The sequence below is a fragment of the Mustelus asterias genome, unplaced genomic scaffold (assembly GCF_964213995.1).
Source record: "Mustelus asterias unplaced genomic scaffold, sMusAst1.hap1.1 HAP1_SCAFFOLD_63, whole genome shotgun sequence".
NCBI lineage: Eukaryota > Metazoa > Chordata > Chondrichthyes > Carcharhiniformes > Triakidae > Mustelus > Mustelus asterias.
The window spans coordinates 684,148-706,946 of record NW_027590128.1 but is presented as its reverse complement, the minus strand read 5'-3'; the positions used below and the strand labels follow the sequence as shown (position 1 = coordinate 706,946).

The 22,799-nt window shown below is 46.6% G+C and overlaps 2 protein-coding genes across 2 annotated transcripts in view; one reads left to right on the top strand and one right to left on the bottom strand.

Annotated features, from left to right (window-relative positions):
- Positions 1 to 22,799, bottom strand: part of LOC144483360 (uncharacterized) — a 461,390-nt gene that overhangs the window by 398,957 nt on the left and 39,634 nt on the right. The window lies entirely within an intron of this gene.
- On the top strand, positions 1,871 to 19,955 carry LOC144483329 (uncharacterized). Its single transcript, XM_078202046.1, has 2 exons — positions 1,871 to 2,802; positions 19,292 to 19,955. Exons 1-2 carry the CDS (start codon positions 1,871 to 1,873, stop codon positions 19,953 to 19,955), a joined length of 1,596 nt encoding a protein of 531 aa, XP_078058172.1.

The following is a 22,799-nucleotide window of genomic DNA, read 5'->3' as shown; positions in this document are numbered from 1 at the left end:
ATTGGGGGTGTTGGGGCCTCCAGCGGGTGTTTGTGAATCCTCCCCGCCCACCTCCCAGGGTTTCCTTCCTTCCCAGAGATCAGAGTCCTCATTGATTTGAGGCCAAAGTGTAACCTCTTATTTATTGTCCCTCTCCCCCATCCTCTGATGTGAACCATCCTCCAGTGGCTGAGCCAGGATGGGGCCGTTAACCTGGGCCTGTTCCCGGGAGGGAGGGAGGGAGGGAGAAGCCCCGCAGCTGCAAACCAGGGAGCTGACAATGATTCTGAAGGGTTTGCGGATCCACAAAGTGTTTCCAAATCCTCCCAGCCACCGCCTAACGCTGACTCCGCTTCTCCGGGACAAACAAGCGCCAAGGACAGCAATGACACTGCGCATGCTCCACATCACAATGCCCGGGAACTGATTGACGGCAGCTCCGGACCAATAGGAAGAGGGGGCGGGGCTGGAGGACCGAGCGGGAGTGGCTGGTCCTCCAACCAATCGGAGTGAATGAGGGGCGGGACCTGAAGCATGCGCAGTGCGGGTGAACCAGATAAACCTGTTGGACTTTAACCTGGTGTTGTTTGACTTCTTACTGTGTTTACCCCAGTCCAACGCCGGCATCTCCACATCAGTGCGGGTAATGGCAGACGGCCGGTTTTAGTTTGGAAGCGAGATCAATGAAAGGAAAGGAATGACTGGCAAATGGGAGGTTTTAAAAGTGTGATATCAAGAGTCCAGGGGCAGTATATTCCTGTTAAGATGCAGGGAAAGAATGGTAAATTTAGGGATCTCTGGCAGACAAGGGACATTGAGGCTCTGGTCAGGTAAAAGAAGGAAGCATACATTGGGTTTAGGCAATCGGGGACAAGTGAATCACTCTGACTATAAAAAGTGTAAGAAAATACTGAAGAGGGAAATCAGGAGGACAAAAAGTGGGTCTGATATGGATCTGGCAGGTAAGATTAAAGAAAATTCCAAGAGGTTCTATCGCTATATTAAGAGTAAAAGGGTGGCTAGAGAGAGAATAGATCCCCTTAAAAATCAGTATGGCCATCTGTGTGTGGAGCCACAGGAGATGGGTGAGATTTTTAATGAATACTTCTCCTCTGTGTTTACTGCGGAGAGCACCATGGGTGCTAAAGAAATAAGGGAAACAAGTGGTGATGTCTTGGGCACACGCATGTTACTTGGGAGGAGGTATCTGCAGCCTTATAAAAGCAAATTACTGCGGATGCTGGAATCTGAAACCAAGAGAGAAAATGCTGGAAAATCTCAGCAGGTCTGGCAGCATCTGTAAGGAGAGAAAAGAGCTGATGTTTCTTGTCTAGATGACCCTTTGTCAAAGCTCTGAAACATCAGTTCTTTTCTCTCCATACAGATGCTGCCAGACCTGCTGAGAATGGGGAGAGAGTGTGTGGGATGGAGATTTACAGCTTTTGGGGAATGAGAGAGGAAAGAATGTTCCATAGAAATTGTCTGTTCTGAATTTCTATCCTGTACTGACACTGATGACTTTTGGAAACTCATTTTACAGGATATTGAAAGAGGAATCACAGGCTGAAATCTCAAACGTCACGTCTCGATCTGACAGAGTCTTATTCCTTGGGACCTCAATATCATCGGACTTTGAATCCAGAAGGAGAAATGATTGTCCAGTCTGTCGATTTGAAAAGATTTGAAATGTCAGTGTGAGTGAAAAAGCATCAACACACTGCTACACTCGAGTGAGTGTGTTCCAATGCACTGACGAAAGATCTTTAACCAGTTACACAGCCTGAATAAATATCACACCATTCACAGCGGGTGGAGACTGTAATCTTGTTCTGTGTGTGGACGAAGTTTCAACTAATTGTCCACCCAAGAGAGAGGTAAGGACACCCGCACCATGGAGAAACCGTGGAAATGTGTGGACTGTGGGGAGAGATACAGAGCCCCATCTCTGCTGGCAGCTCATCGGCGCAGCCACACTGGGGAGAGACCATTCACCTGCTCTCAGTGTGAGAAGGGATTCATTCAGTTATCCAGCCTGCGGACACACCAGCGAGTTCACACTGGGGAGAGGCCATTCACCTGCTCTGAATGTCGGAAGGGATTCACGCAGTCATCCCACCTGCAGACACACCAGCGAGTTCACACTGGGGTGAGGCCATTCACTTGCTCTCAGCGTGGGAAGGGATTCATTCAGTTATCTACCCTGCGGACACACGAGCGAGTTCACACTGGGGTGAGGCCATTCACCTGCTCTCAGTGTGGGGAGGGATTCACTTGTTCATCCAACCTGCGGACACACGAGCGAGTTCACACTGGGGAGAGGCCGTTCACCTGCTCTCAGTGTGGGGAGGGATTCACTTGTTTATCCACCCTGCAGAGACACCAGCGAGTTCACACTGGGGAAAGGCCCTTCACCTGCTCTCAGTGTGGGAAGGGATTCACTCAGTTATCCAATTTGCGGGCTCACCAGCGACTTCACACTGGGGAGAGGCCATTCACCTGCTCTCAGTGTGGAAAGGGATTCACCCAGTCATCCGAGCTGTGGGCACACCAGCGAGTTCACACTGGGGAGAGGCCCTTCACCTGCTCTCAGTGTGGGAAGGGATTCACTCAGTCATCCAACCTGCAGAGACACCAGCAAGTTCACACTGGGGAGAGGCCATTCACTTGCTCTCAGTGTGGGAAGGGATTCACTCGGTTATTCCACCTGCAGGCACACCAGCGAGTTCACACTGGGGAGAGACCATTCACCTGCTCTCAGTGTGGGAAGGGATTCACTCAGTCATCCAGCCTGCGGGCACACCAGCGAGTTCACACTGCAGAGAGGCCGTTCACCGGCTCTCAGTGTGGGAAGGGATTCAGAGTTTCATCCCGGCTGCTGAGACATCAGCAAGTTCATGAGTGATGACAGGAGTTGGATTCTGCTGTTATTGTTTCTGCTCTCAATTACATCCAGGACTGCATTTTGTTCCTTCTCACAGTTGGTCAATGGGGAGGGTCAGAGGGTTTCTTTGTGCTGGACTGGCCGGTCTCAGCCTCCAGTGGGCTGATGCTCTTTCAGTCTTTTTGTGAATACCTGGTTTCAAATGTCACAAGGATCACAGAGTGACAGGGTGTTAGGAAGTTCAGAGATATTTAGTCAGAAGAAAACAGAGGTTGGCAGTGCAAAGGTACATTTCTGAATGGAGGGCTGTGACAAGTGACATTCCTCAGGGATCAGTGCTGCGACCTTTGCTGTTTGTAATATATATAAATGATTTGGAGGAAAATGTAACTGGTTTGATTGGTAAGTTTGTGGATGACACAAAGGTTGGTAGAATTGCGGATAGCGATGGGGACCGGCAGAGGATACAGCAGGATATAGATCAGTTGGAGACTTGGGCGGAGAGATGGCAGATGAAGTTTAATCCGGACAAATGTGAGGTAATGAATTTTGGAAGGTCAAATACAGGTGGGAAATATACAGCAAATGGCAGAACCCTTAAGAGTATTCATAGGCAGAGGGATCTGGGTGTCCAGGTACACAGGTCATTGAAAGTGGCAACGCAGGTGGAGAAGATAGTCAAGAAGGCATACGGCATGCTTGCCTTTATCGGGTGGGGGCATTGAGTTTAAAAATTGGTAAGTCATGTTGCAGCTTTATAGAAACTTAGTTTGACCGCACTTGGAATCTAGTGTTCAGTTCTGGTCACCACACTACCAGAAGGATGTGGAGGCTTTGGAGAGGGTACGGAAAATATTTATCAGGATGTTGCCTGGTGTGGAGGGCATTAGCTATGAGGAGAGGTTGGAGGAACATGGTTTGTTCTCACTGGAATGACGGAGGTTGAGGGGAGACCTGATAGAAGTCTACAAGACAGAGTGGATATTCAGAAGCTTTTTCCCAGGGTGGAAGAGTCAGTTACTAGGGGACACAGGTTTAAGGTGCGAGGGGCAAGGTTTAAAGGAGATGTACAAGGCAGGTTTTTTACACAGAGGGTGGTGGGTGCCTGGAACTCGTTGCCGGGGAAGGTAGTGGAAGCAGATACGATAGTGACTTTAAGATGTGTCTTGACAAATATATGAATAGCATAGGAATAGAGGGATATGGTCCCCAGAAAGGTAGGGGGTTTTAGTTCAGACGGGCAGAATGGTTGCTATAGGCTTGGAGGGCCAAAGGGCTTGTTTCTGTGCTGTAATTTTCTTTGTTCTTCGTTCTGTTTGGAACATCCCAAATGCCCATCCAATTTCCTTTTTAATTGTTTATTGTCTCCACTTCCTCCACCCTCGTAGGCAACAAGTTCCAGGTCATTACCATTCGCTGCATCAGAATATTCTTCCTCACATCTCCCCCCCCCCCCCCCCCCCCCACACTCCCCCTCCCCACTCCCCCTCTTGCATCTCTGACCCAAAACAAGAAATCTGTGTCCCCCTCGTCTTGTCCCATCAGCTATTGGGAACAGCTTTTCTTTGTCCACCTTATCTAAACCTGTCAGAATCTTGTCCACCTCTATCAAATCTCCCCTCAACCTCCTTTGCTCCAAGGAAAACAACCCCAGTCTGACATTGACAATAAAGAACAAACCAACAGAATATGTTAATACCTGAAATCAAATGGGAATGTTTAATTTCTGTTTTAAAGATATTGTGAATATATTGTCCTGGACAATAACGGAATTGGAATAACTCACCTTGGGTGTGGTTGAATGGAATATATCAATCTGATATCCACCTGCAGTCTAGTGAAAGTCTGGAATGTGTAGCTGGAAATCCCTCCCTAACAGCACTGTGGGTGTACTTACACCTCAGGCATTGTAGCAGTTCAGGAAGGCAGTGTTGGCGCTGATCGTGGCCGAGGCAGCTACATACAGCCACATATTCTGTTATAATTGAAGGACTGCAGATTGAATGTGAGGCATTGTGGGACTGGACTATCTTGACCACATTCCTGTGACTGCCCGGAAACACGTGTCTATTTTAGTTTATAATTGAGGATTTCTGGGAATAAGTTAAATGCGGAAATATTAAGCATCGCCTGGAGGAATTTGGAATAACTGAGAATTTTATCCCCAGATAAAGAACAAAGATTTTGCCGGTGTTTGGCTATAACGTGTTTGGGATTTTAAATCAACAAAGATGTTGCCTCTAAAATCAGTCCTTGTCGGTTGGCTTTAAAAAGGTTCAGTTATAATGAAGGATCTTGTATCTTATTTTAATCAAGGAGTTGTGAGCTTGTAGTGCTCTGTCGCTTTAAGAAGCTACAGCTGCGAGAGAGAATGCTGAAGATTCATTGTTTGAAATTTACGAGCTGTGAGAATCTGTGTGTTTTGTTTGTTTTCTGTGGATGTTTGTAGATATGTTTTATCATTGTTTTGGGCTACATTTGTTAAGGTTTATCTTTCTGGGGAATTAACCTCACCTTGAGTCTTTAATTAAAGGCATTTTTGGAAGTTTAAAAACAGAATCACAAGAACACTTCAGTAATTAATTTTGGTTATTGTTGTTGTAAAGCACATGCTAAGTTTCTCTGTTTGTGTGTGGATGATATTTGTGGGATGAATGCTTCAAGCTTTGAGGTTTTCTGTCTGTGATTTAAATCAAACAGATTTTTAAAAAAGGAAGTGTGATTAATAAAACCTTTTTTTGTTCAGAAGTTATGAACCTGGAGCCATTTTTACTGGCCAGAGACAGGATTCCAGGATATTTTACGAAACATGTGGGAATTTTAATCCGGATACAATTCACCCATGTGAGAATGAGAGTTTTAATTTGTAATGGTTATTTAAAATTTGACACATGTGAAATGATTCTGACCAATCCTGTGTTGGATTGATCTTGGGTTAAACTTCCTGTCAGGTCCAAAGATTTATTCCTAACGCAAGTAACACAAAGAAAAGGAAAATTCTGGAATTGGATACTGAAGGAAAGAGTTTAAAAAGAGAGAGCATTAAATAGAAATGATTCCCAGACCATGTGGTCATTCGATTAAAACAAAGGAAGGGTGCTGACGTCCATTTGAGAACTTTTAATCCACCCCATTTCTAACTAAGGGAGTCTGTGTACAAAGAAAACCCAAGAAAGACCCCCCCCGAAGGGGGGGTTTGGAAAGCATCATGATGAGGGCACCTGTCCATCACAAAGCCCCATGATGCCCAGATACTAATTTTATTGAACCTATAATGTATGTAATCTATCACCATTCTGATTGGATTGTGTCCAGCCAGGATGAGCTGAGTAACTGGATAAGAATTGATGATATTCTGTGTTGGATGGAGTTGCACATGGTCAGCCCCTGTGGCTTCTCCCCGCTGGCCTAGCTCAATAAACTGTTTGTCGATTGAATCAGGCACAACACACTGGGTACATTACCACTTCATCCTTGGGAGTGGCCTGATAGGCCGTGGTCCAGACTAAATGTGGCCTTTGGGGGGCCTTTCATGAATCACATGTGTTTGGTCATTGTAAATGTGCATTCAAAATGGTTGGAAGCACAGATCATGAGTAATATTCCAGCTCCTGTGACAACAGAGAAGCTCTGTCAAATTTTCACTTGCCCTGGGTTACCAGATTGGCTTGTTTCAGATAACGACACTCTGTTTACAAGTGAGGTGTTTCAGGAATTCCTGTAAAGGAATGGTCTACGCCATGTGCGTACTGCACCATTTCATCTGGCTACAAATGGTCTTCATGATGTGGAGATGCTGGCGTTGGACTGGGGTAAACACAGTAAGAAGTTTAACAACAACAGGTTAAAGTCCAATAGGCTTATTTGTTAGCAAATGCATTTGTTAGCTCGTGGCATTTGCTAACAAATGAACCTGTTGGACTTTAACCTGGTGTTGTTAAACTTCTTACTGTACAAATGGTCTCGCAGAAAGAGCTGTTCAAAGTTTGAAGGAGGGATTGAAAAGAATGGCAGGCGATACTTTAGGAACAAGCTCTCAAGATTTTTGTTCCAGTTTCGCATCACACCACAATCCACAACCGGACTCTCCTGTGGAATTTTTTGGTCGAAGGTTGAAGTCTCATCTGGATCTGCTTCATCCAGATTTCAGAACAAAAGTGAGCAGGAGACAAGAGAAGCAGAAGGAGGGACACGACTGCCACGCCAAAGAGAGGCAGTTCAAACCGGGTGATCAGGTTTACATCAGAAACTTTGGGAGTAACCAAAGGTGGTTACCGGGAATAATTTTAAACCAAAGTGGTCCAGTATCTTGGGTGGTGAGACTGTAAAACGGAAGAGTTGTTCGCAGACACCAAGACCATATTCGCTTGCGGTGTGACCCCGAGTCAGAACAGTTTCAGAGTCAGCAACCATTACTGAGAACATGGCAGAGGGTCATGCTGCTGTGGATGTTCACCAGGAAATGGTTCCAGCTTTGCCAGTTGACTCTGCTGTGGGAGTGGAAGAGGAATGTTCATGTACAGATTCTCAAACTCCCTCTTCACCTCCCATTCCAGAAACACCATTACAAGATTTACCAGTGGTATTGTACAGGTCGCAATGCAACCACAAAGCTCCTGACAGACTTCCGTATTGTTAAAGACATTACTTTGTTGTATTTCTGTCCTGATGGGGGATTGAAATTTAAGGGGAGGAGAAGTGTTACAGAGTGTTCTTCTCAACCTTTCTCCCCTCTGAGCACGTGCGGGCTTTGGGCGGGGTTTCAGTCTGCAAGTCCAGGCTGGTTCCAATGCTCCTGTTTCCTTTTGTTTGCCAATGAGCTTTAAACTTTGTTATTTATTTATATAAAGAACATCCTGCTTTTAACAATGCATTTGACTACCTTATTTGTGGACTGAAGTTCCCACAATTGTAAAGCAGGAGATTAGTTAAATGAACAGCCTGAATTGAGAGACAATTAAAGAATAAATGCTTCATTAATACAGATGTTAGGATGGAAATGTAAATTTGAACACAAAAGTTCTTAACTTTTAGAATTATAAACATAATAAGAATGGTTAAAATGCTGTGGGAATTATAAGATATTGCCTTCTGATGCCAACAGAATAGAAAAAAAGACTTGTTAGGATGGCCTGGTGGCACACTGGTTAGCACTGCTGCCTCACAGCGCCAGGGACCTGGGTTTGATTCCCGGCTTGGGCGACTCTGTGGACTTTGCACGTTGTTCCCGTGTCTGCCTGGTTTTCTTCCGGGTGCTCTGGTTTCCTCCCACAGTCCGAAAGATGTGCTGGTTAGGTGCATTGACCATGCTAAATTCTCCCTCAGTGTACCCGAACAGATGCCAGAGTGCGGTGACTCGGGGATTTTCCCAGGAACTTCATTTATTAGTGTCACAAGTCGGCTTACATTAACACTGCAATGAAGTTACTCTGAAAATCCCCGAGTCGCCACACTCGGGCGCCTGTTCGGATACACTGAGGGAGAATTTAGCACGACCAGTGCACCTAACCAGCACGTCTTTTGGACTGTGGGAGGAAACCGGAGGACCCGGAGGAAACCCATGCTGACATGGGGAGAACATGCAGACTATGACCCAAGCCGGGAGTCGAACCCAGGCCCTGGTGCTGTGAGGCAGCAGCGCAAACCACTGTGCCCTACCGAGGTGTTGGGAGCTGTTGATTTTACAAGTTATCCATGTTTTTGGAGCCATCACTTCATGTCCTGGTCTGAGAAGGATGGAGAAAGTCTGTTCATAAGATATAGGAGCAGAATTAGACCATTCGGCCCTTCGAGTCTGCTCCATCATTCTATCATGGCTGATATGCTCCTCATCCCCATGTTCCTGCTTCTCCCCATAACCTTTCATAAGTTCATATGTTCAATTGTTAAAGCTAAACTTTCTCCTTTTACTGTTAATTGATACTTTGCTTTTTTATATTTCTGACTTGTTACATTTTTAATGGTTAATAAACTTACTGAATCACCGTTTAAAGTATTCTTTCGAGCCACATGGTTAAGTCACTGGAACCTGGTGTGATTTACAGTTATGGAGTTATTGTAAACAGGAGAACCCCATAAATCTTAGTTCAAATAAATCAAAGTTCTCACAAATGGAATGCTATCCTTTATTCTGAGAGAAATTGAACAGAGAAATAAAGATGTTCTGCTTCAGTGAGACAGGGCGTTGCTGAAACTGCATCTTGAACACTGGGTGCAGTTTTGTCTCCAATTAAACAAAGGATCGTAGGATCCCTGCAGTACAGACAGAGGCCGTTCTGCCCATTGAGTCTGTACCAAACAGCATCCCACCCAGGCCCTATTCCCATAATCCCACGCATTTACCCTGCTAATCCCCCTCACGCAAGGGTCAATTTAGCACGGCCAATCAACCTAACCCGCACATCTTTGGACTGTGGGAGGAAACTGGAGCACCCGCAGGAAACCCACGCAGACACGGGGAGAATTTCCAAACTCCACACAGATAGTGAATCGGACCAGGGACCCAGGAATTGAACCTGGGTCCCTGGCGTTGTGAGGCAGCAGTGCTAACCACTTTGCTGCCGTGCTGCCCCATTTTATAAATACCATGGAAGCAGTTCAGAGGAGGTTTACTAGATTGACTCCCATCCAGTAGTGTGAAATGTTAACTCTGTTTCTCTCTCCACAGATGCTGCCAGAGCTGCTGCGTTTTTCCAGTTCTTTCTGTATTTATTTCAGATCTACCTGTAGTGGGGGGAAAAACACTATTTACTGTCCAGGATAAAATAAATGTCCTTCATCAGCTTTCGTGGATCATTTCAGTGGAAATGTGCTCTCCCAGGCTCAAAGAGCATCAGCCCACTGGAAGCAAAGTTGTGCGACCGGCCAGTCCAGCAGAAAGAAACCCTCCGACCCTCCCACTTCACCAACTGTCAGAATGAACATGGTTCAGTCCTGGATGTGATTAACAGCAGCAATAACAGCAGAATCCAACCCCTGTCATCACTTGTGAACTCGCTGGTGTCTCCGCAGGCTGGATGACTGAGTGAATCCCTTCCCACACACACAGCAGGTGAACGGTCTCTCCCCAGTGTGAACTCGCTGGTGTTCCTGCAGGTTGGATGATGATCTAAATCTCTTTGTGCAGAGAGCAGCTGAATGGTCTCTCCTCAGTGTGAGTGCGCTGGTGGATCATCAGATCCCCAGAACGTTTGAAACTACTTCCACATTCAGAGCATTTAAAGGGTCTCTCCTGGGTGTGAGTGAGATTGTGACTCAGCAGGCTGGATGAATGAGTGAATCCCTTCCCACACACAGAGCAGGTGAACGGTCTCTCCCTGGTGTGAACCCGCTGGTGCTCCCGCAGGTGAGATAACGTTCTAAATGTCTTTGTGCAGTGAGAGCAGCTGAACGGTCTCTCCCCAGTGTGAATCCGCTGGTGGATCATCAATTCCCGAGAGCTTTTGAAACTACTTCCACATTCAGAGCATTTAAAGGGTCTCTCATTGCTGTGAGTGACTTTGTGTTTTGACAGATTGGATAACTGCATAAATCCTTTCCCACACACCAAGCAGGTGAATGGTCTCTCCCCAGTGTGACTGCGTCGATGAGTTTCCAGGTGAGATGGGAAACTGAATCCTTTCCCACAGTCCCCACATTTCCACAGTTTCTCCGTGGTGCGGGTGTCCTTGTGACTCTCCAGGTTAGACCATCAATTAGGTCTGACACAGAACACAGCAATGATGTTCTCCCTGCTGAGAATGTTGAGATGCTTTTTTCAGTTGTGTCACTGGTTAAAGCTCTTTCTTCAGTCTGTGCACTGGAACACTCTCAGTCAGGTGTGTGTGTGTCTGTCCAGTCACACTGATGTTCAAAACCTTCTGAAGCAGACAGGACAGAGAAACATTTCTCCTTCTAGATTCAAAGGCCAATAGCATTCAGGTCCCAATGAATAGAGTGACGTTTAGTTTGAGATTTCTGCCTGTAAATCCTCACCTTCTCATATGCTGCAAAAAGAATTTACAAAAGTCATCACTGTCAGCACAGGTTAGAAATTCAGAACAGCCAATTCCAGTTTCTATGGAACATTCTTTCCCCTCTCATTGCCCAAAAGCTGTAAATCTCCATCCCACACACTCTCCCTCCATTCTCCCTCTGCTGTATCTAATATTCACCCTCCCAATTCTCCTGAAGGTGCTGATTGAGGCTGATTGACAGATCCATGCTCACTGCTTCCTGTCCTGGACACACACATCTGAAAATCTCAATGCAGGCTGCCAGACAGATAAATGTCCATATGACTGGACTAAAACTGTGTGGAATATATGCACTGGATTCACTTCCTTTCCCTTCAGTTGCTGCAAGTCCCCAATTTCCAGCAGAATGAGAAAAGAAATGGAAAGGGGGAACATATTCTGTTAGTTTGTTCTTTATTGTCGATGTCAGGCTGGGGTTGTTTTCCTTGGAGCAAAGGAGGTTGAGGGGAGATTTGATAGAGGTGGACAAGATTCTGACAGGTTTAGATAAAGTGGACAAAGAAAAGCTGTTCCCATTAGCTGATGGGACAAGGACGAGGGGGGACACAGATTTCTTGTTTTGGGTCAGAGATGCAAGGGGAGGAGTGGGGGTGGGAGGGGGTGGGGGGATAGATGTGAGGAAGAATATTCTGATGCAGCGAATGGTAATGACCTGAAACTCGCTGCCTACGAGGGTGGAGGAAGTGGAGACAATAAACAATTAAAAAGGAAATTGGATGGGCATTTGGGATGTTCCAAACAGAACGAAGAACAAAGAGAATTACAGCACAGAAACAAGCCCTTCGGCCCTCCAAGCCTATAGCAACCATGCTGCCCGTCTGAACTAAAACCCCTACCTTTCCGGGGACCATATCCCTCTATTCCTATGCTATTCATATATTTGTCAAGACACATCTTAAAAGTCACTATCGTATCTGCTTCCACTACCTTCCCCAGCAACGAGTTCCAGGCACCCACCACCCTCTGTGTAAAAAAACCTGCCTTGTACATCTCCTTTAAACCTTGCCCCTCGCACCTTAAACCTATGCCCCTCACACCTTAAACCTATGCCCCTCATAATTGACTCTTCCACCCTGGGAAAAAGCTTCTGATTATCCACTCTGTCCATGCCCCTCATAATCTTGTAGACTTCTATCAGGTCACCCCCCCTCAACCTCCGTCACTCCAGTGAGAACAAACCAAGTTTCTCCAACCTCTCCTCATAGCTAATGCCCTCCACACCAGGCAACATCCTGATAAATATTTTCCGTACCCTCTCCAAAGCCTCCACATCCTTCTGGTAGTGTGGTGACCGGAATTGAACACGAGATTCCAAGTGCGGCCTAACTAAGGTTCCATAAAGCTGCAACCTGACTTGCCAATTTTTAAACTCAATGCCCCGGCCGATGAAGGCAAGCATGCCGTATGCCTTCTTGATTATCTTCTCCATCTTCATTGCCACTTTCAATGGACCTGTGTACCTGTACACCCAGATCCCTCTGCCTATGAATACTCTTAAGGGTTCTGCCGATAACTGTATATTTCCCATCTGTATTAGACCTTCCAAAATGCATTACCTCACATTTGTCTGAATTAAACTCCATCTGCCATCTCTCCGACCAAGTCTCCAACTGATCTATATCCTGCTGTATCCTCTGCCGGTCCCCATCGCTATCCACAATTCCACCAATCTTTGTGTCGTCCACAAACTTACCAATCAAACCAGTTACATTTTCCTCCAAATCATTTATATATATGTTACAAACAGCAAAAGTCCCAGCACTGATCGCTGAGGAATGTCACTTGTCACAGCCCTCCATTCAGAAATGTACCTTTGCAATGCCAACCTCTGTTTTCCTCTAAATATCTCTAAACTTCCTCACACCCTGTCACTCTGTGATCCTTGTCACATTTGAAACCAGGTATTCGCAAAAAGACTCAAAGAGCATCAGCCCACTGGAGGCTGAGACCAGTCAGTCCAGCACAAAGAAACCCTCTGACCCTTCCCATTGACCAACTGTGAGAATGAACAAAATGCAATCCTGGATGCAACTGAGAGCAGAAACAATAACAGCAGAATCCAACCCCTGGAATCACTTGTGAACTTGCTGGTGTCTTAGCAGCCGGGATGAAACGCTGAAACCCTTCCCACACTGAGAGCAGGTGTATGGCCTCTCCCCAGTGTGAACTCGCTGGTGTGTCCACAGGTCAGATGACCGAGTGAATCCCTTCCCACACTGAGAGCAGGTGTATGGCCACTCTCCAGTGTGAACTCGCTGGTGTGCCTGCAGCTCGGATGGCTGAGTGAATCCCTTCCCACACTGAGAGCAAGTGAACGGCCTCTCCCCAGTGTAAACTCGCTGGTGTGTCTGCAGGCTTGATAACTGAGTGAATCCCTTCCCACACTGAAAGCAGGTGAACGGCCTCTCTCCAGTGTGAACTCGCTGGTGTGACTGCAGGTGGGATGACTGAGTGAATCCCTTCCCACATTGAGCGCAGGTGAATGGTCTCTCCCCAGTGTGAACTCGTTGGTGAATCCGTAAGCTGGAGAACTGATTAAATCCCTTCTCACACCGAGAGCAGATGAACATCTTCTCCCCAGTGTGGCTGCGCCGATGAGCTTCCAGCAGACATGGGGCTCTGTATCCCTTCCCACAGTCCGCACATTTCCATGGTTTCTCCATGATGCAGGTGTCTTTGCCTCTCTCTTGGGTGGACAATTAGTTGAAACTTCGTCCACACACAGAACAAGATTACAGTCTCTACCCGCTGTGAATGTTGTGATATTTGTTCAGACTGTGTAACTGGTTAAAGCTCTTTAGTCAGTGCATTGGAACACTCTCACTCGAGTGTGGCAGAGTGTTGATGCTTTTTCACTCACACTGACATTTCAAATCTTTTCAAATCGACAGACTGGACAATCATTTCTCCTTCTGGATTCAAAGTCCGATGATATTGAGGTCCCAAGGAATATGACTCTGTCACGTCTAGACGTGACGTTTGAGATTTCGGCCTGTGATTCCTCTTTCAATATCCTGGAAAATGAGTTTACAAAAGTCATCAGTGTCAGTACAGGATAGAAATTCAGAACAGACAATTTCTATGGAACATTCTTTCCTCTCTCATTCCCCAAAAGCTGGAAATCTCCATACCACACACTCTCTCCCCATTCTCAGCAGGTCTGGCAGCATCTGGATGGAGAGAAAAGAACTGATGTTTCTGAGCTTTGACAAAGGGTCATCTAGACAAGAAACATCAGCTCTTTTCTCTCCTTACAGATGCTGCCAGACCTGCTGAGATTTTCCAGCATTTTCTCTCTTGGTTTCAGATTCCAGCATCTGCAGTAATTTGCTTTTATAAGGCTGCAGATACCTCCTCCCAAGTAATATGCGTGTGCCCAAGACATCACCACTTGTTTCCCTTATTTCTTTCGCACCCATGGTGCTCTCCGCAGTAAACACAGAGGAGAAGTATTCATTAGAAATCTCACCCATCTCCTGTGGCTCCACACACAGATGGCCAGACTGATTTTTAAGGGGATCTATTCTCTCTCTAGCCACCCTTTTTCTCTTAATATAGCTATAGAACCTCTTGGAATTTTCTTTAATCTTACCAGCCAGATCTATATCAGACCCTCATTTTGTCCTCCTGATTTCCCTCTTCAGTATTTTCTTACACTTTTTATAGTCAGAGTGATTCACTTGTCCCCGATTGCCTAAACCCAATGTATGCTTCCTTCTTTTACCTGACCAGAGCCTCAATGTCCCTTGTCTGCCAGAGATCCCTAAATTTACCATTCTTTCCCTTCATCTTAACAGGAATATACTGCCCCTGGACTCTTGATATCACACTTTTAAAACCTCCCATTTGCCATTCATTCCTTTCCCTTCAAACAAACTCACCTAATCGACATCTGCTAGATCCTGCCTAATGCCCACAAAAGTGGCCCTGCTCCAGTTTAGGGCCTTGACCTGTGGACCTGTCCTATCTTTTTCCAGAACTATTTTGAAACTATTGGTGCTCCCAATCGTGCTCCCTGACTGACACTTCAGTCACTTGCTCCACCTCATTTCTTAACTGTCTAATAGAAAGTGAGTCCAGGAATTGATGATGAAAAATAAGGAGCTGGGAGATGAATTGAACAAGTATTTTGCCTCGGTGTTCACAATAGAGGATACAGTTAAAACTCAGAAACAGCTGGAAATCAGAAAACAGAAGTGTGGGATGAACTCTGAAAAAGCACAATTCCCAGGGAAGTGGTCCTCAGCAAACTGTTGGAGCTGTGGGCTGATGAGTCCTCGGGTCCTGCTGGGCTTCATTCTCGGGTCTTAACAGAGTGAGATAGTTGATGTGTTGTTCAATTTTCTAAAATTCCCCATCGGGAATTGGATAAAGGGAAACCGGTGGATGCGCTGTACTTAGATTTCCAGAAGACATTTGATGAGGTGCCACATCAAAGGTTATTGCAGCAAATAAAAATTCATGCTGTGGGGATGACATATTGGCGTGGATAGAAGATTGGCTAACAGCAAACAGTGGGCAGAAATGGATCATTTTCTGGTTTGAGAGAGAGAGAAACCTGGGCTAACCTTTCCAGAGCCTGCAGCCTCCCTGGATTCACTTCCTTTCCCTTCAGTTGCTGCAAGTCCCCAATTTCCCCCAGAATGAGAAAATAAATGGAAAGGGGGAGAAAAGAAAGTGTTTTACTCACAGCGGCACGGTAGCACAGTGGTTAGCACTGCTGCTTCACAGCTCCAGGGTCCCGGGTTCGATTCCCGGCTCGGGTCACTGTCTGTGTGGAGTTTGCACATTCTCCTCGTGTCTGCGTGGGTTTCCTCCGGGTGCTCCGGTTTCCTCCCACAGTCCAAAGATGTGCGGGTTAGGTTGATTGGCCAGGTTAAAAATTGCCCCTTAGAGTCCTGATGCGTAGATTAGAGGGATTAGTGGGTAAATATGTGGGGGTAGGGCCTGGGTGGGATTGTGGTCGGTGCAGACTCGATGGGCCGAATGGCCTCCTTCTGCACTGTAGGGTTTCTATAATAAAAAAATAAATGTTGGCGACAGGGGGAAGTTTGAGTCTGTCTGAAGATCAATCTTCATTCACACAAAGCCCACGCTCTGATTGGCTGGAAGACCAGAGTCTTTCCGGCCCTCCAACTCTTCCCATTGGTCAATACCTCAGCATGAAGATCAGAGGGTGGGTTCTCCCCCGCACATGCACAACTTCCCCTCTCCCTCGCACACTATTCTGACTTGTACTGAAAGAACAGAAATTTATTTCATATAAATACTGGGAAGACTGAACCCATTGTGTTCAGTCCCCACTACAAACTCCACTCCCTCGCCAACAACTTTATCTCTCCTCCTGGCAACTGTCTGAGGCTGAACCAGGCTGTTCACAACCAGGGTGAAGTAGTTCATCCCAAGATGAGCTTCCAGCCACATGTCCACATCATCATCAAGACCACCTTCATTCATAGAAGCATTGATAGTAATTAATTAATAACAATGAATAATAAAATACAGTGTAGAAGGAGGACATTCAGCCCATCGAGCCTGCACTGACAACAATCCCATCCAGGCCCTATCCACATATTTACCTATTAATCTCCCTGATACCAAGTGGCAATTTATCATGGCCAAATTATCATGGCAATTATCATGGCCAGGGGCGGCGCGGTAGCACAGTGGTTAGCACTGCTGCTTCACAGCTCCAGGGACCTGGGTTCGATTCCCGCTTGGGTCACTGTCTGTGTGGAGTTTGCACATTCTCCTCGTGTTTACGTGGGTTTCCTCCGGGTGCTCCGGTTTCCTCCCACAGTCCAAAGATGTGCAGATTCGGTTGATTGGCCATGCTAAAATTGCCCCTTAGTGTCCTGTGATGCGTAGATTAGAGGGATTAGCGGGTAGAATATGTAGGGATATGGGGGTAGGGACTGGGTGGGATTGTGGTCGGTGCAGACTCGATGGGCTGAATGGCCTCTTTCTGTACTGTAGGGTTTCTATGATTTCTATGAATCCGTCTAACCGGCACATCTTTGGACTGTGGAAGGAAACCTGAACACCTGGAGGAAACCCACACAGACACGGAGAGAATGTAGAAACTCTGCACAGACAGCGACCTGAGGCTGGAATTGAACCCGGGTCCCTGGCGCTGTTAGGCAGCTGCACTAACCACTGTGCCACCGGGCCACATGTCAGTGCCATCGCCCGACTCCAGCCCAGTCTCAGCTCATCTGGAACCCTTACCCATTCCATTGTGACGTCACTCTCTCCCTCCCGTTCCATTGTGACGTCACACCCTCACCCATTCCATTGTGACGTCACACCCTCACCCATTCCATTGTGACGTCACACCCTCACCCATTCCATTGTGACGTCACACCCTCACCCATTCCATTGTGACGTCACACCCTCACCCATTCCATTGTGACGTCACACCCTCACCCATTCCATTGTGACGTCACACCCTCACCCATTCCATTGTGACGTCACACTCTCACCCATTCCATTGTGACGTCAGGGCTTCCCTCTCCGATCACAATCCCTGCCGACCTCCCACATGCAGCCTCAATGGCGGCAGTCAGCCCGGGTCTAACACTACAAGCTGCCGCTCCATTGGGTACAAAGGCGGGGACCGGGAAGTTCATTTCCGGGGTTTGGGTTTGAACAACATGTTTACAAAGTCTCTCCACCCACCCGCCACATTTATCATTCCCCGCACGCCGCCCTGTACCTCGTATTGATCTCGCTTCCAAACTAAAACCGGCCGTCTGCCATTACCCGCACTGATGTGGAGATGCCGACGTTGGACTGGGGTAAATACAGCAACAAGTCAAACAACACCAGGTTAAAGTCCAACAGGTTTATCTGGTTCACCCGCACTGCGCATGCTTCAGGTCCCGCCCCTCATTCACTCCGATTGGTTGGAGGACCAGCCGCTCCGGCTCGGTCCTCCAGCCCCGCCCCCTCTTTCTATTGGTCCGGAGCTGCCGTCAATCAGTCCCCGGGCATTGTGATGTGGAGCATGCGCAGTGTCATTGCTGTCCTTGGCGCTTGTTTGTCCCGGAGAAGCGGAGTCAGCGTTAGGCGGTGGCTGGGAGGATTTGGAAACACTTTGTGGATCCGCAAACCCTTCAGAATCATTGTCAGCTCCCTGGTTTGCAGCTGCGGGGCTTCTCCCTCCCTCCCTGGAACAGGCCCAGGTTAACGGCCCCATCCTGGCTCAGCCACTGGAGGATGGTTCACATCAGAGGATGGGGGAGGGGGACAATAAATAAGAGGTTACACTTTGGCCTCAAATCAATGAGGACTCTGATCTCTGGGAAGGAAGGAAACCCTGGGAGGTGGGCGGGGAGGATTCACAAACACCCGCTGGAGGCCCCAACACCCCCAATAAGACCCATTGGTTTTATTGTCTGTCTGCAGACAGGAGCTGGAGAACTGAACCCAGTAAGAGTTTTAACAACACCAGGTTAAAGTCCAACAGGTTTATTTGGTAGCAAACACCATTAGCTACCATTAGGTGTTTGCTACCAAATAAACCTGTTGGCCTTTAACCTGGTGTTGTTAAAACTCTTACTGTGTTCACCCCAGTCCAACGCCGGCATCTCCACATCAGAACTGAACCCAGACAGAGGAGAGGGAGGGAGCAAACTGGGAGTGGAGAAAAGAAATGGTGAGATGGGTTTGGATTTCAGCCCAGGGAGGAGGGAGAGTTTGTGGGACAGGAATTTATTGATTTGGGGAACAAGAGAGGAAGAAATTTTCCAGAGAATTAGAATTGCCTGTTCAAAATTTCTATCCTGGACTGACAGTGATTAATTTTGTAAACTCCTTTTACAGGTGAGGTGAAGAAACATCACATCAAAATCAGACAGAGTCTCGATTCACTTGGACTTAAATATCCTCAGACTTTGAACGTGGAAGGAGAAATGTTTGTCTTCTGTCTGGAGGAGAAGATTTCAAACATCAGTGCGACTGAAAAAGCACCAAGATACACGCACACCCGAGTGAGAGTGTTTCAGTGAGTTGACTGTGGAAAGAGCTTTATCCAGTTACACAGCCTTAAAAAACATCACACCATTCACAGCAAGGAGAAACTGTACACGTGTTCTGTGTGTGGATGAGGCTTCAACTGATCGTTTAACCTGGAGAAACATAAGGACACCAGTATCATGGAGAAACCGTGGAAATGTGGGGACTGTGGGAATGGATTCAGTTACCCTTCCCTGCTGGAAAACCATCGGCGCAGTCACACTGGTGAGAGACCGTTCACCTGTTCTGTTTGTGGGGAGGGATTCATTCAGTCATCTGGCCTTTGGTCTCACCAGAGAATTCACACTGAGGAAAAGCCATTCACCTGCACCTCCTGTGGGAAGAGGTTCAGGCATTCTTCAGCACTCACTGTGCACCAACGCACTCACACCGGGGAGAGACCATTCATCTGCTCCGTGTGTGGGAAGGGATTCACTCAGTCATTCCACCTGCTGTCACACCAGCGAGTTCATACTGGGGAGATGCCGTTCACCTGCTCCAACTGTGGGAAGGGATTCACTGGGTCATCCCACTTACTGTCACACCAGCGAGTTCACATTGAGGAGAAGCCATTCAGCTGCACTGACTGTGGACGGAGTTTCAGACAGGCATCCTCCCTCGTTGCACACCAGCGAATTCACACTGGGGAGAGACCGTTTACTTGCTTTGTGTGTGGAAAGGGATTCACAGCTTTACCCACCCTGCTGAGACACCAGAAAATTCACACTGAAGAGAAGCCATTCAGCTGCACTGACTGTGGAAAGAATTTCAGGCAGTCATCCAACCTCAGTGCTCACCGACGCACTCACACTGCAGAAAGACCATTCACATGCTCCGTGTGTGGGAAGGGATTCAATCGGCCATCCAACCTCTCTGCTCACCAGCGAGTTCACACAGGGGAGAGGCCATTCACTTGCTCCGTGTGTGGGAAGGGATTTGCAAAGTCTTTCAACCTGCTGGCTCACCAATGCACTGACACTAAGAGGCCATTCAACTGCTCTGTGTGTGGGAAGGGATTCACTCAGTCACAATGGCTCCTGAGACATCAGCAAGTTCATAAGTGACTGCAGGGGTTGGATTCTGCTGTTATTGCTGCTGTTCAGCATTGATAGTCTGACAATATTTTATTTTTGCTGATAACAAATCCCATAACTGGCTGGAATTTAATATTCTGGAGATGTCACTTCAATATTCTGCAATGTCACTTTTTAAAAGCATCACCAGTGATCTTCCCCCTTAATTGAAGAACTCCCAACAGGAACCTGTTTGGAATAAAATTATGAACTTTTGCTTCAATTCTAAATTGATTCTTGGTTCAAAATCTACAATTCAGTATCTGAAAGATCCATCTGTCGGGTTCAAAGTATTTCTTTTCAATGCTTTTGTTGAGATTTTCTGGAAAGCTACTCTTTGATTTTAAGGGCTATTTTTTGGTTTCCAGGGGATCCTTTTCCTTTCTCAGTAACTCCTTCATTTAGTGATGTAGTCACATAGTAACATAACCTTTTGTGTGCGTGTTGAATATCTTTTGAGTTTGCTTTTTTAGATAAGATAGCACAAATACCGAAGACTGTGTGTATATTAAATCTTTCAAATTGTAATCTATAAATATGATTTTTTTGTTAATTTATTTTAAAAATACTCCGATAGTCCATTTCCAAAACTGAGTATTTGACACAAGGTAACTGAATCGGGGCAGACTGTTTATTGGATCAGACCCTGGAGCAGGAAAAAACTAACCCGATTCTCATCTTCATTGTATGTAAATTAACATTAATCTGTCCGTGTGGAGTTTGCACATTCTCCTCGTGTCTGCGTGGGTTTCCTCCGGGTGCTCCAGTTTCCTCCCACAGTCCAAAGATGTTAGGTTGATTGGCCATGCTAAAATTGCCCCTTAGTGTCCTGAGATGCGTAGGTCAGAGGGATTAGTGGGTAAAATATGTCGGGATATGGGAGTAGGGCCTGGGTGGGATTGTGGTCGGTGCAGACTCGATGGGCCGAATGGCCTCTTTCTGTACTGTAGGGTTTCTATGATTCTATGATTAATAACCCATCAATAAGCTCACTACACCAGCCGAGATCAGCTCTGACCGGTGGTTCTGTATGTTGTCTGTGAATGTTAACCTGCAAATAAAAGCAGTGTAGAATATGAACCTGGATGAATGTATCTCAATTTCTATGTGATGACCCAAGTGATTGGTAGGTAAGTTCAGAATACCTGGTTACTCAAATTCCTGAACTGTACATCCCTCCTACTGAGATATATAAAAATAATGTTCAGCAGAACGGAGAAAGCTCCCTGTTGTCAATGGTTGGATCATTCCTTTTGAGGTTCACATTAATATGAAACTAGTTTTATAGCAGGAAGACACAACTCCTCCACGCATCGCAGACAGGCTGCTGGGTCAGTGAACCTCCTTTCTCAAAATACGTGGCAAAGCTGTTCCTCCAGTTTGAGACTTTGTCTCTGCAGATGTAGCAACATCAGGTTACTGATTGTATTAATAGCACTGCAATAATACAGACAGAGTATAGTTACCCCATCCAGAGAACAGGGAGAATGTTGTTTTCTGTGGCCAGGTTGGACTTTAACCTGGTGTTGTTAGACTTCTTACTACGCTTATTATGGGGACAGCACAAGAAGCAGGACAGGAGTTTATTAACAATCCATATTCCTGACTTATTTCAAGAGACCAAGTCCAATGTGTTCAAGTTTCCCGATGGGAGACTGTCTCAGGGCAAACAACATCAAGGTGGTCAATACAAATGACACACGGACCCCGTAAAATATATCCTCACAAACTTCTGCACAGCGGACCATCTCCCTGGGGAAAACACTGTGGCGACCGGCACATGTGGAGGCAGCACTGAAATTTTGTTCAGTTTCAAGGACCATCATCACCAAACTCTCAACATCCGAGGTATCCAGAGGAAGATCAGAAGTGGAGCGGTGGCAGAGCAAGACCAGAGGTGGAGCGGAGCCGCAGAGCTCCCCCCATCCCCTTGAGCATTAACAGCAACATCATGAACTGCCAGTTCTGTGGATGTCCATGTCGATCCCACATCAGACTCTCCTGTCAGGAGATGATCCACAGAAAACAACATTCTCCCTGTTCTCTGGATGGGGTAACTATACTCTATTATTGCAGTGCTATTAATACAATCATTAAAAGACAATCTTTTGTTGGGAGTTTGATTAGCTGGTGTCTGAAACCACAAGATTCAATATTTAGAGTCAACAAGATGAACAAGGAAACACATCAGGGCCCAAACTCCAGCTGGATATTCACAGGAGAAAGTCTTATCTCACTCATCGAGTGGACAGAACAGAGAAAGATCCCAACTGTAAGAAACCCTCCAATCATTTATGAATATCTTTCAAATGCTGACAGGTTGCAACTCCCAGTTTCCATTATACTGAATCAATGGAAGGTGAGAGGGCGGCACGGTAGCACAGTGGTTAGCACTGCTGCTTCACAGCTCCAGGGTCCCGGGTTCGATTCCCGGCTCGGGTCACTGTCTGTGTGGAGTTTGCACATTCTCCTCGTGTCTGCGTGGGTTTCCTCCGGGTGCTCCGGTTTCCTCCCACAGTCCAAAGATGTGCGGGTTAGGTTGATTGGCCAGGTTAAAAATTGCCCCTTAGAGTCCTGAGATGCGTAGGTTAGAGGGATTAGCGGGTAAATATGTGGGGGTAGGGCCTGGGTGGGATTGTGGTCGGTGCAGACTCAATGGGCCGAATGGCCTCCTTCTGCACTGTAGGGTTTCTATGATTCTATCCTGGAACTACTAAAAACACTAGCTAGATCACAGCTAGAGTACTCAGCACCATTCTAGTTAGGGGTTGGTTAGCCAGAGAGTGTGGCTCAGAAGGTCCTAGTTCCTTAACAGAGATGTCAAGAACTAAGGGG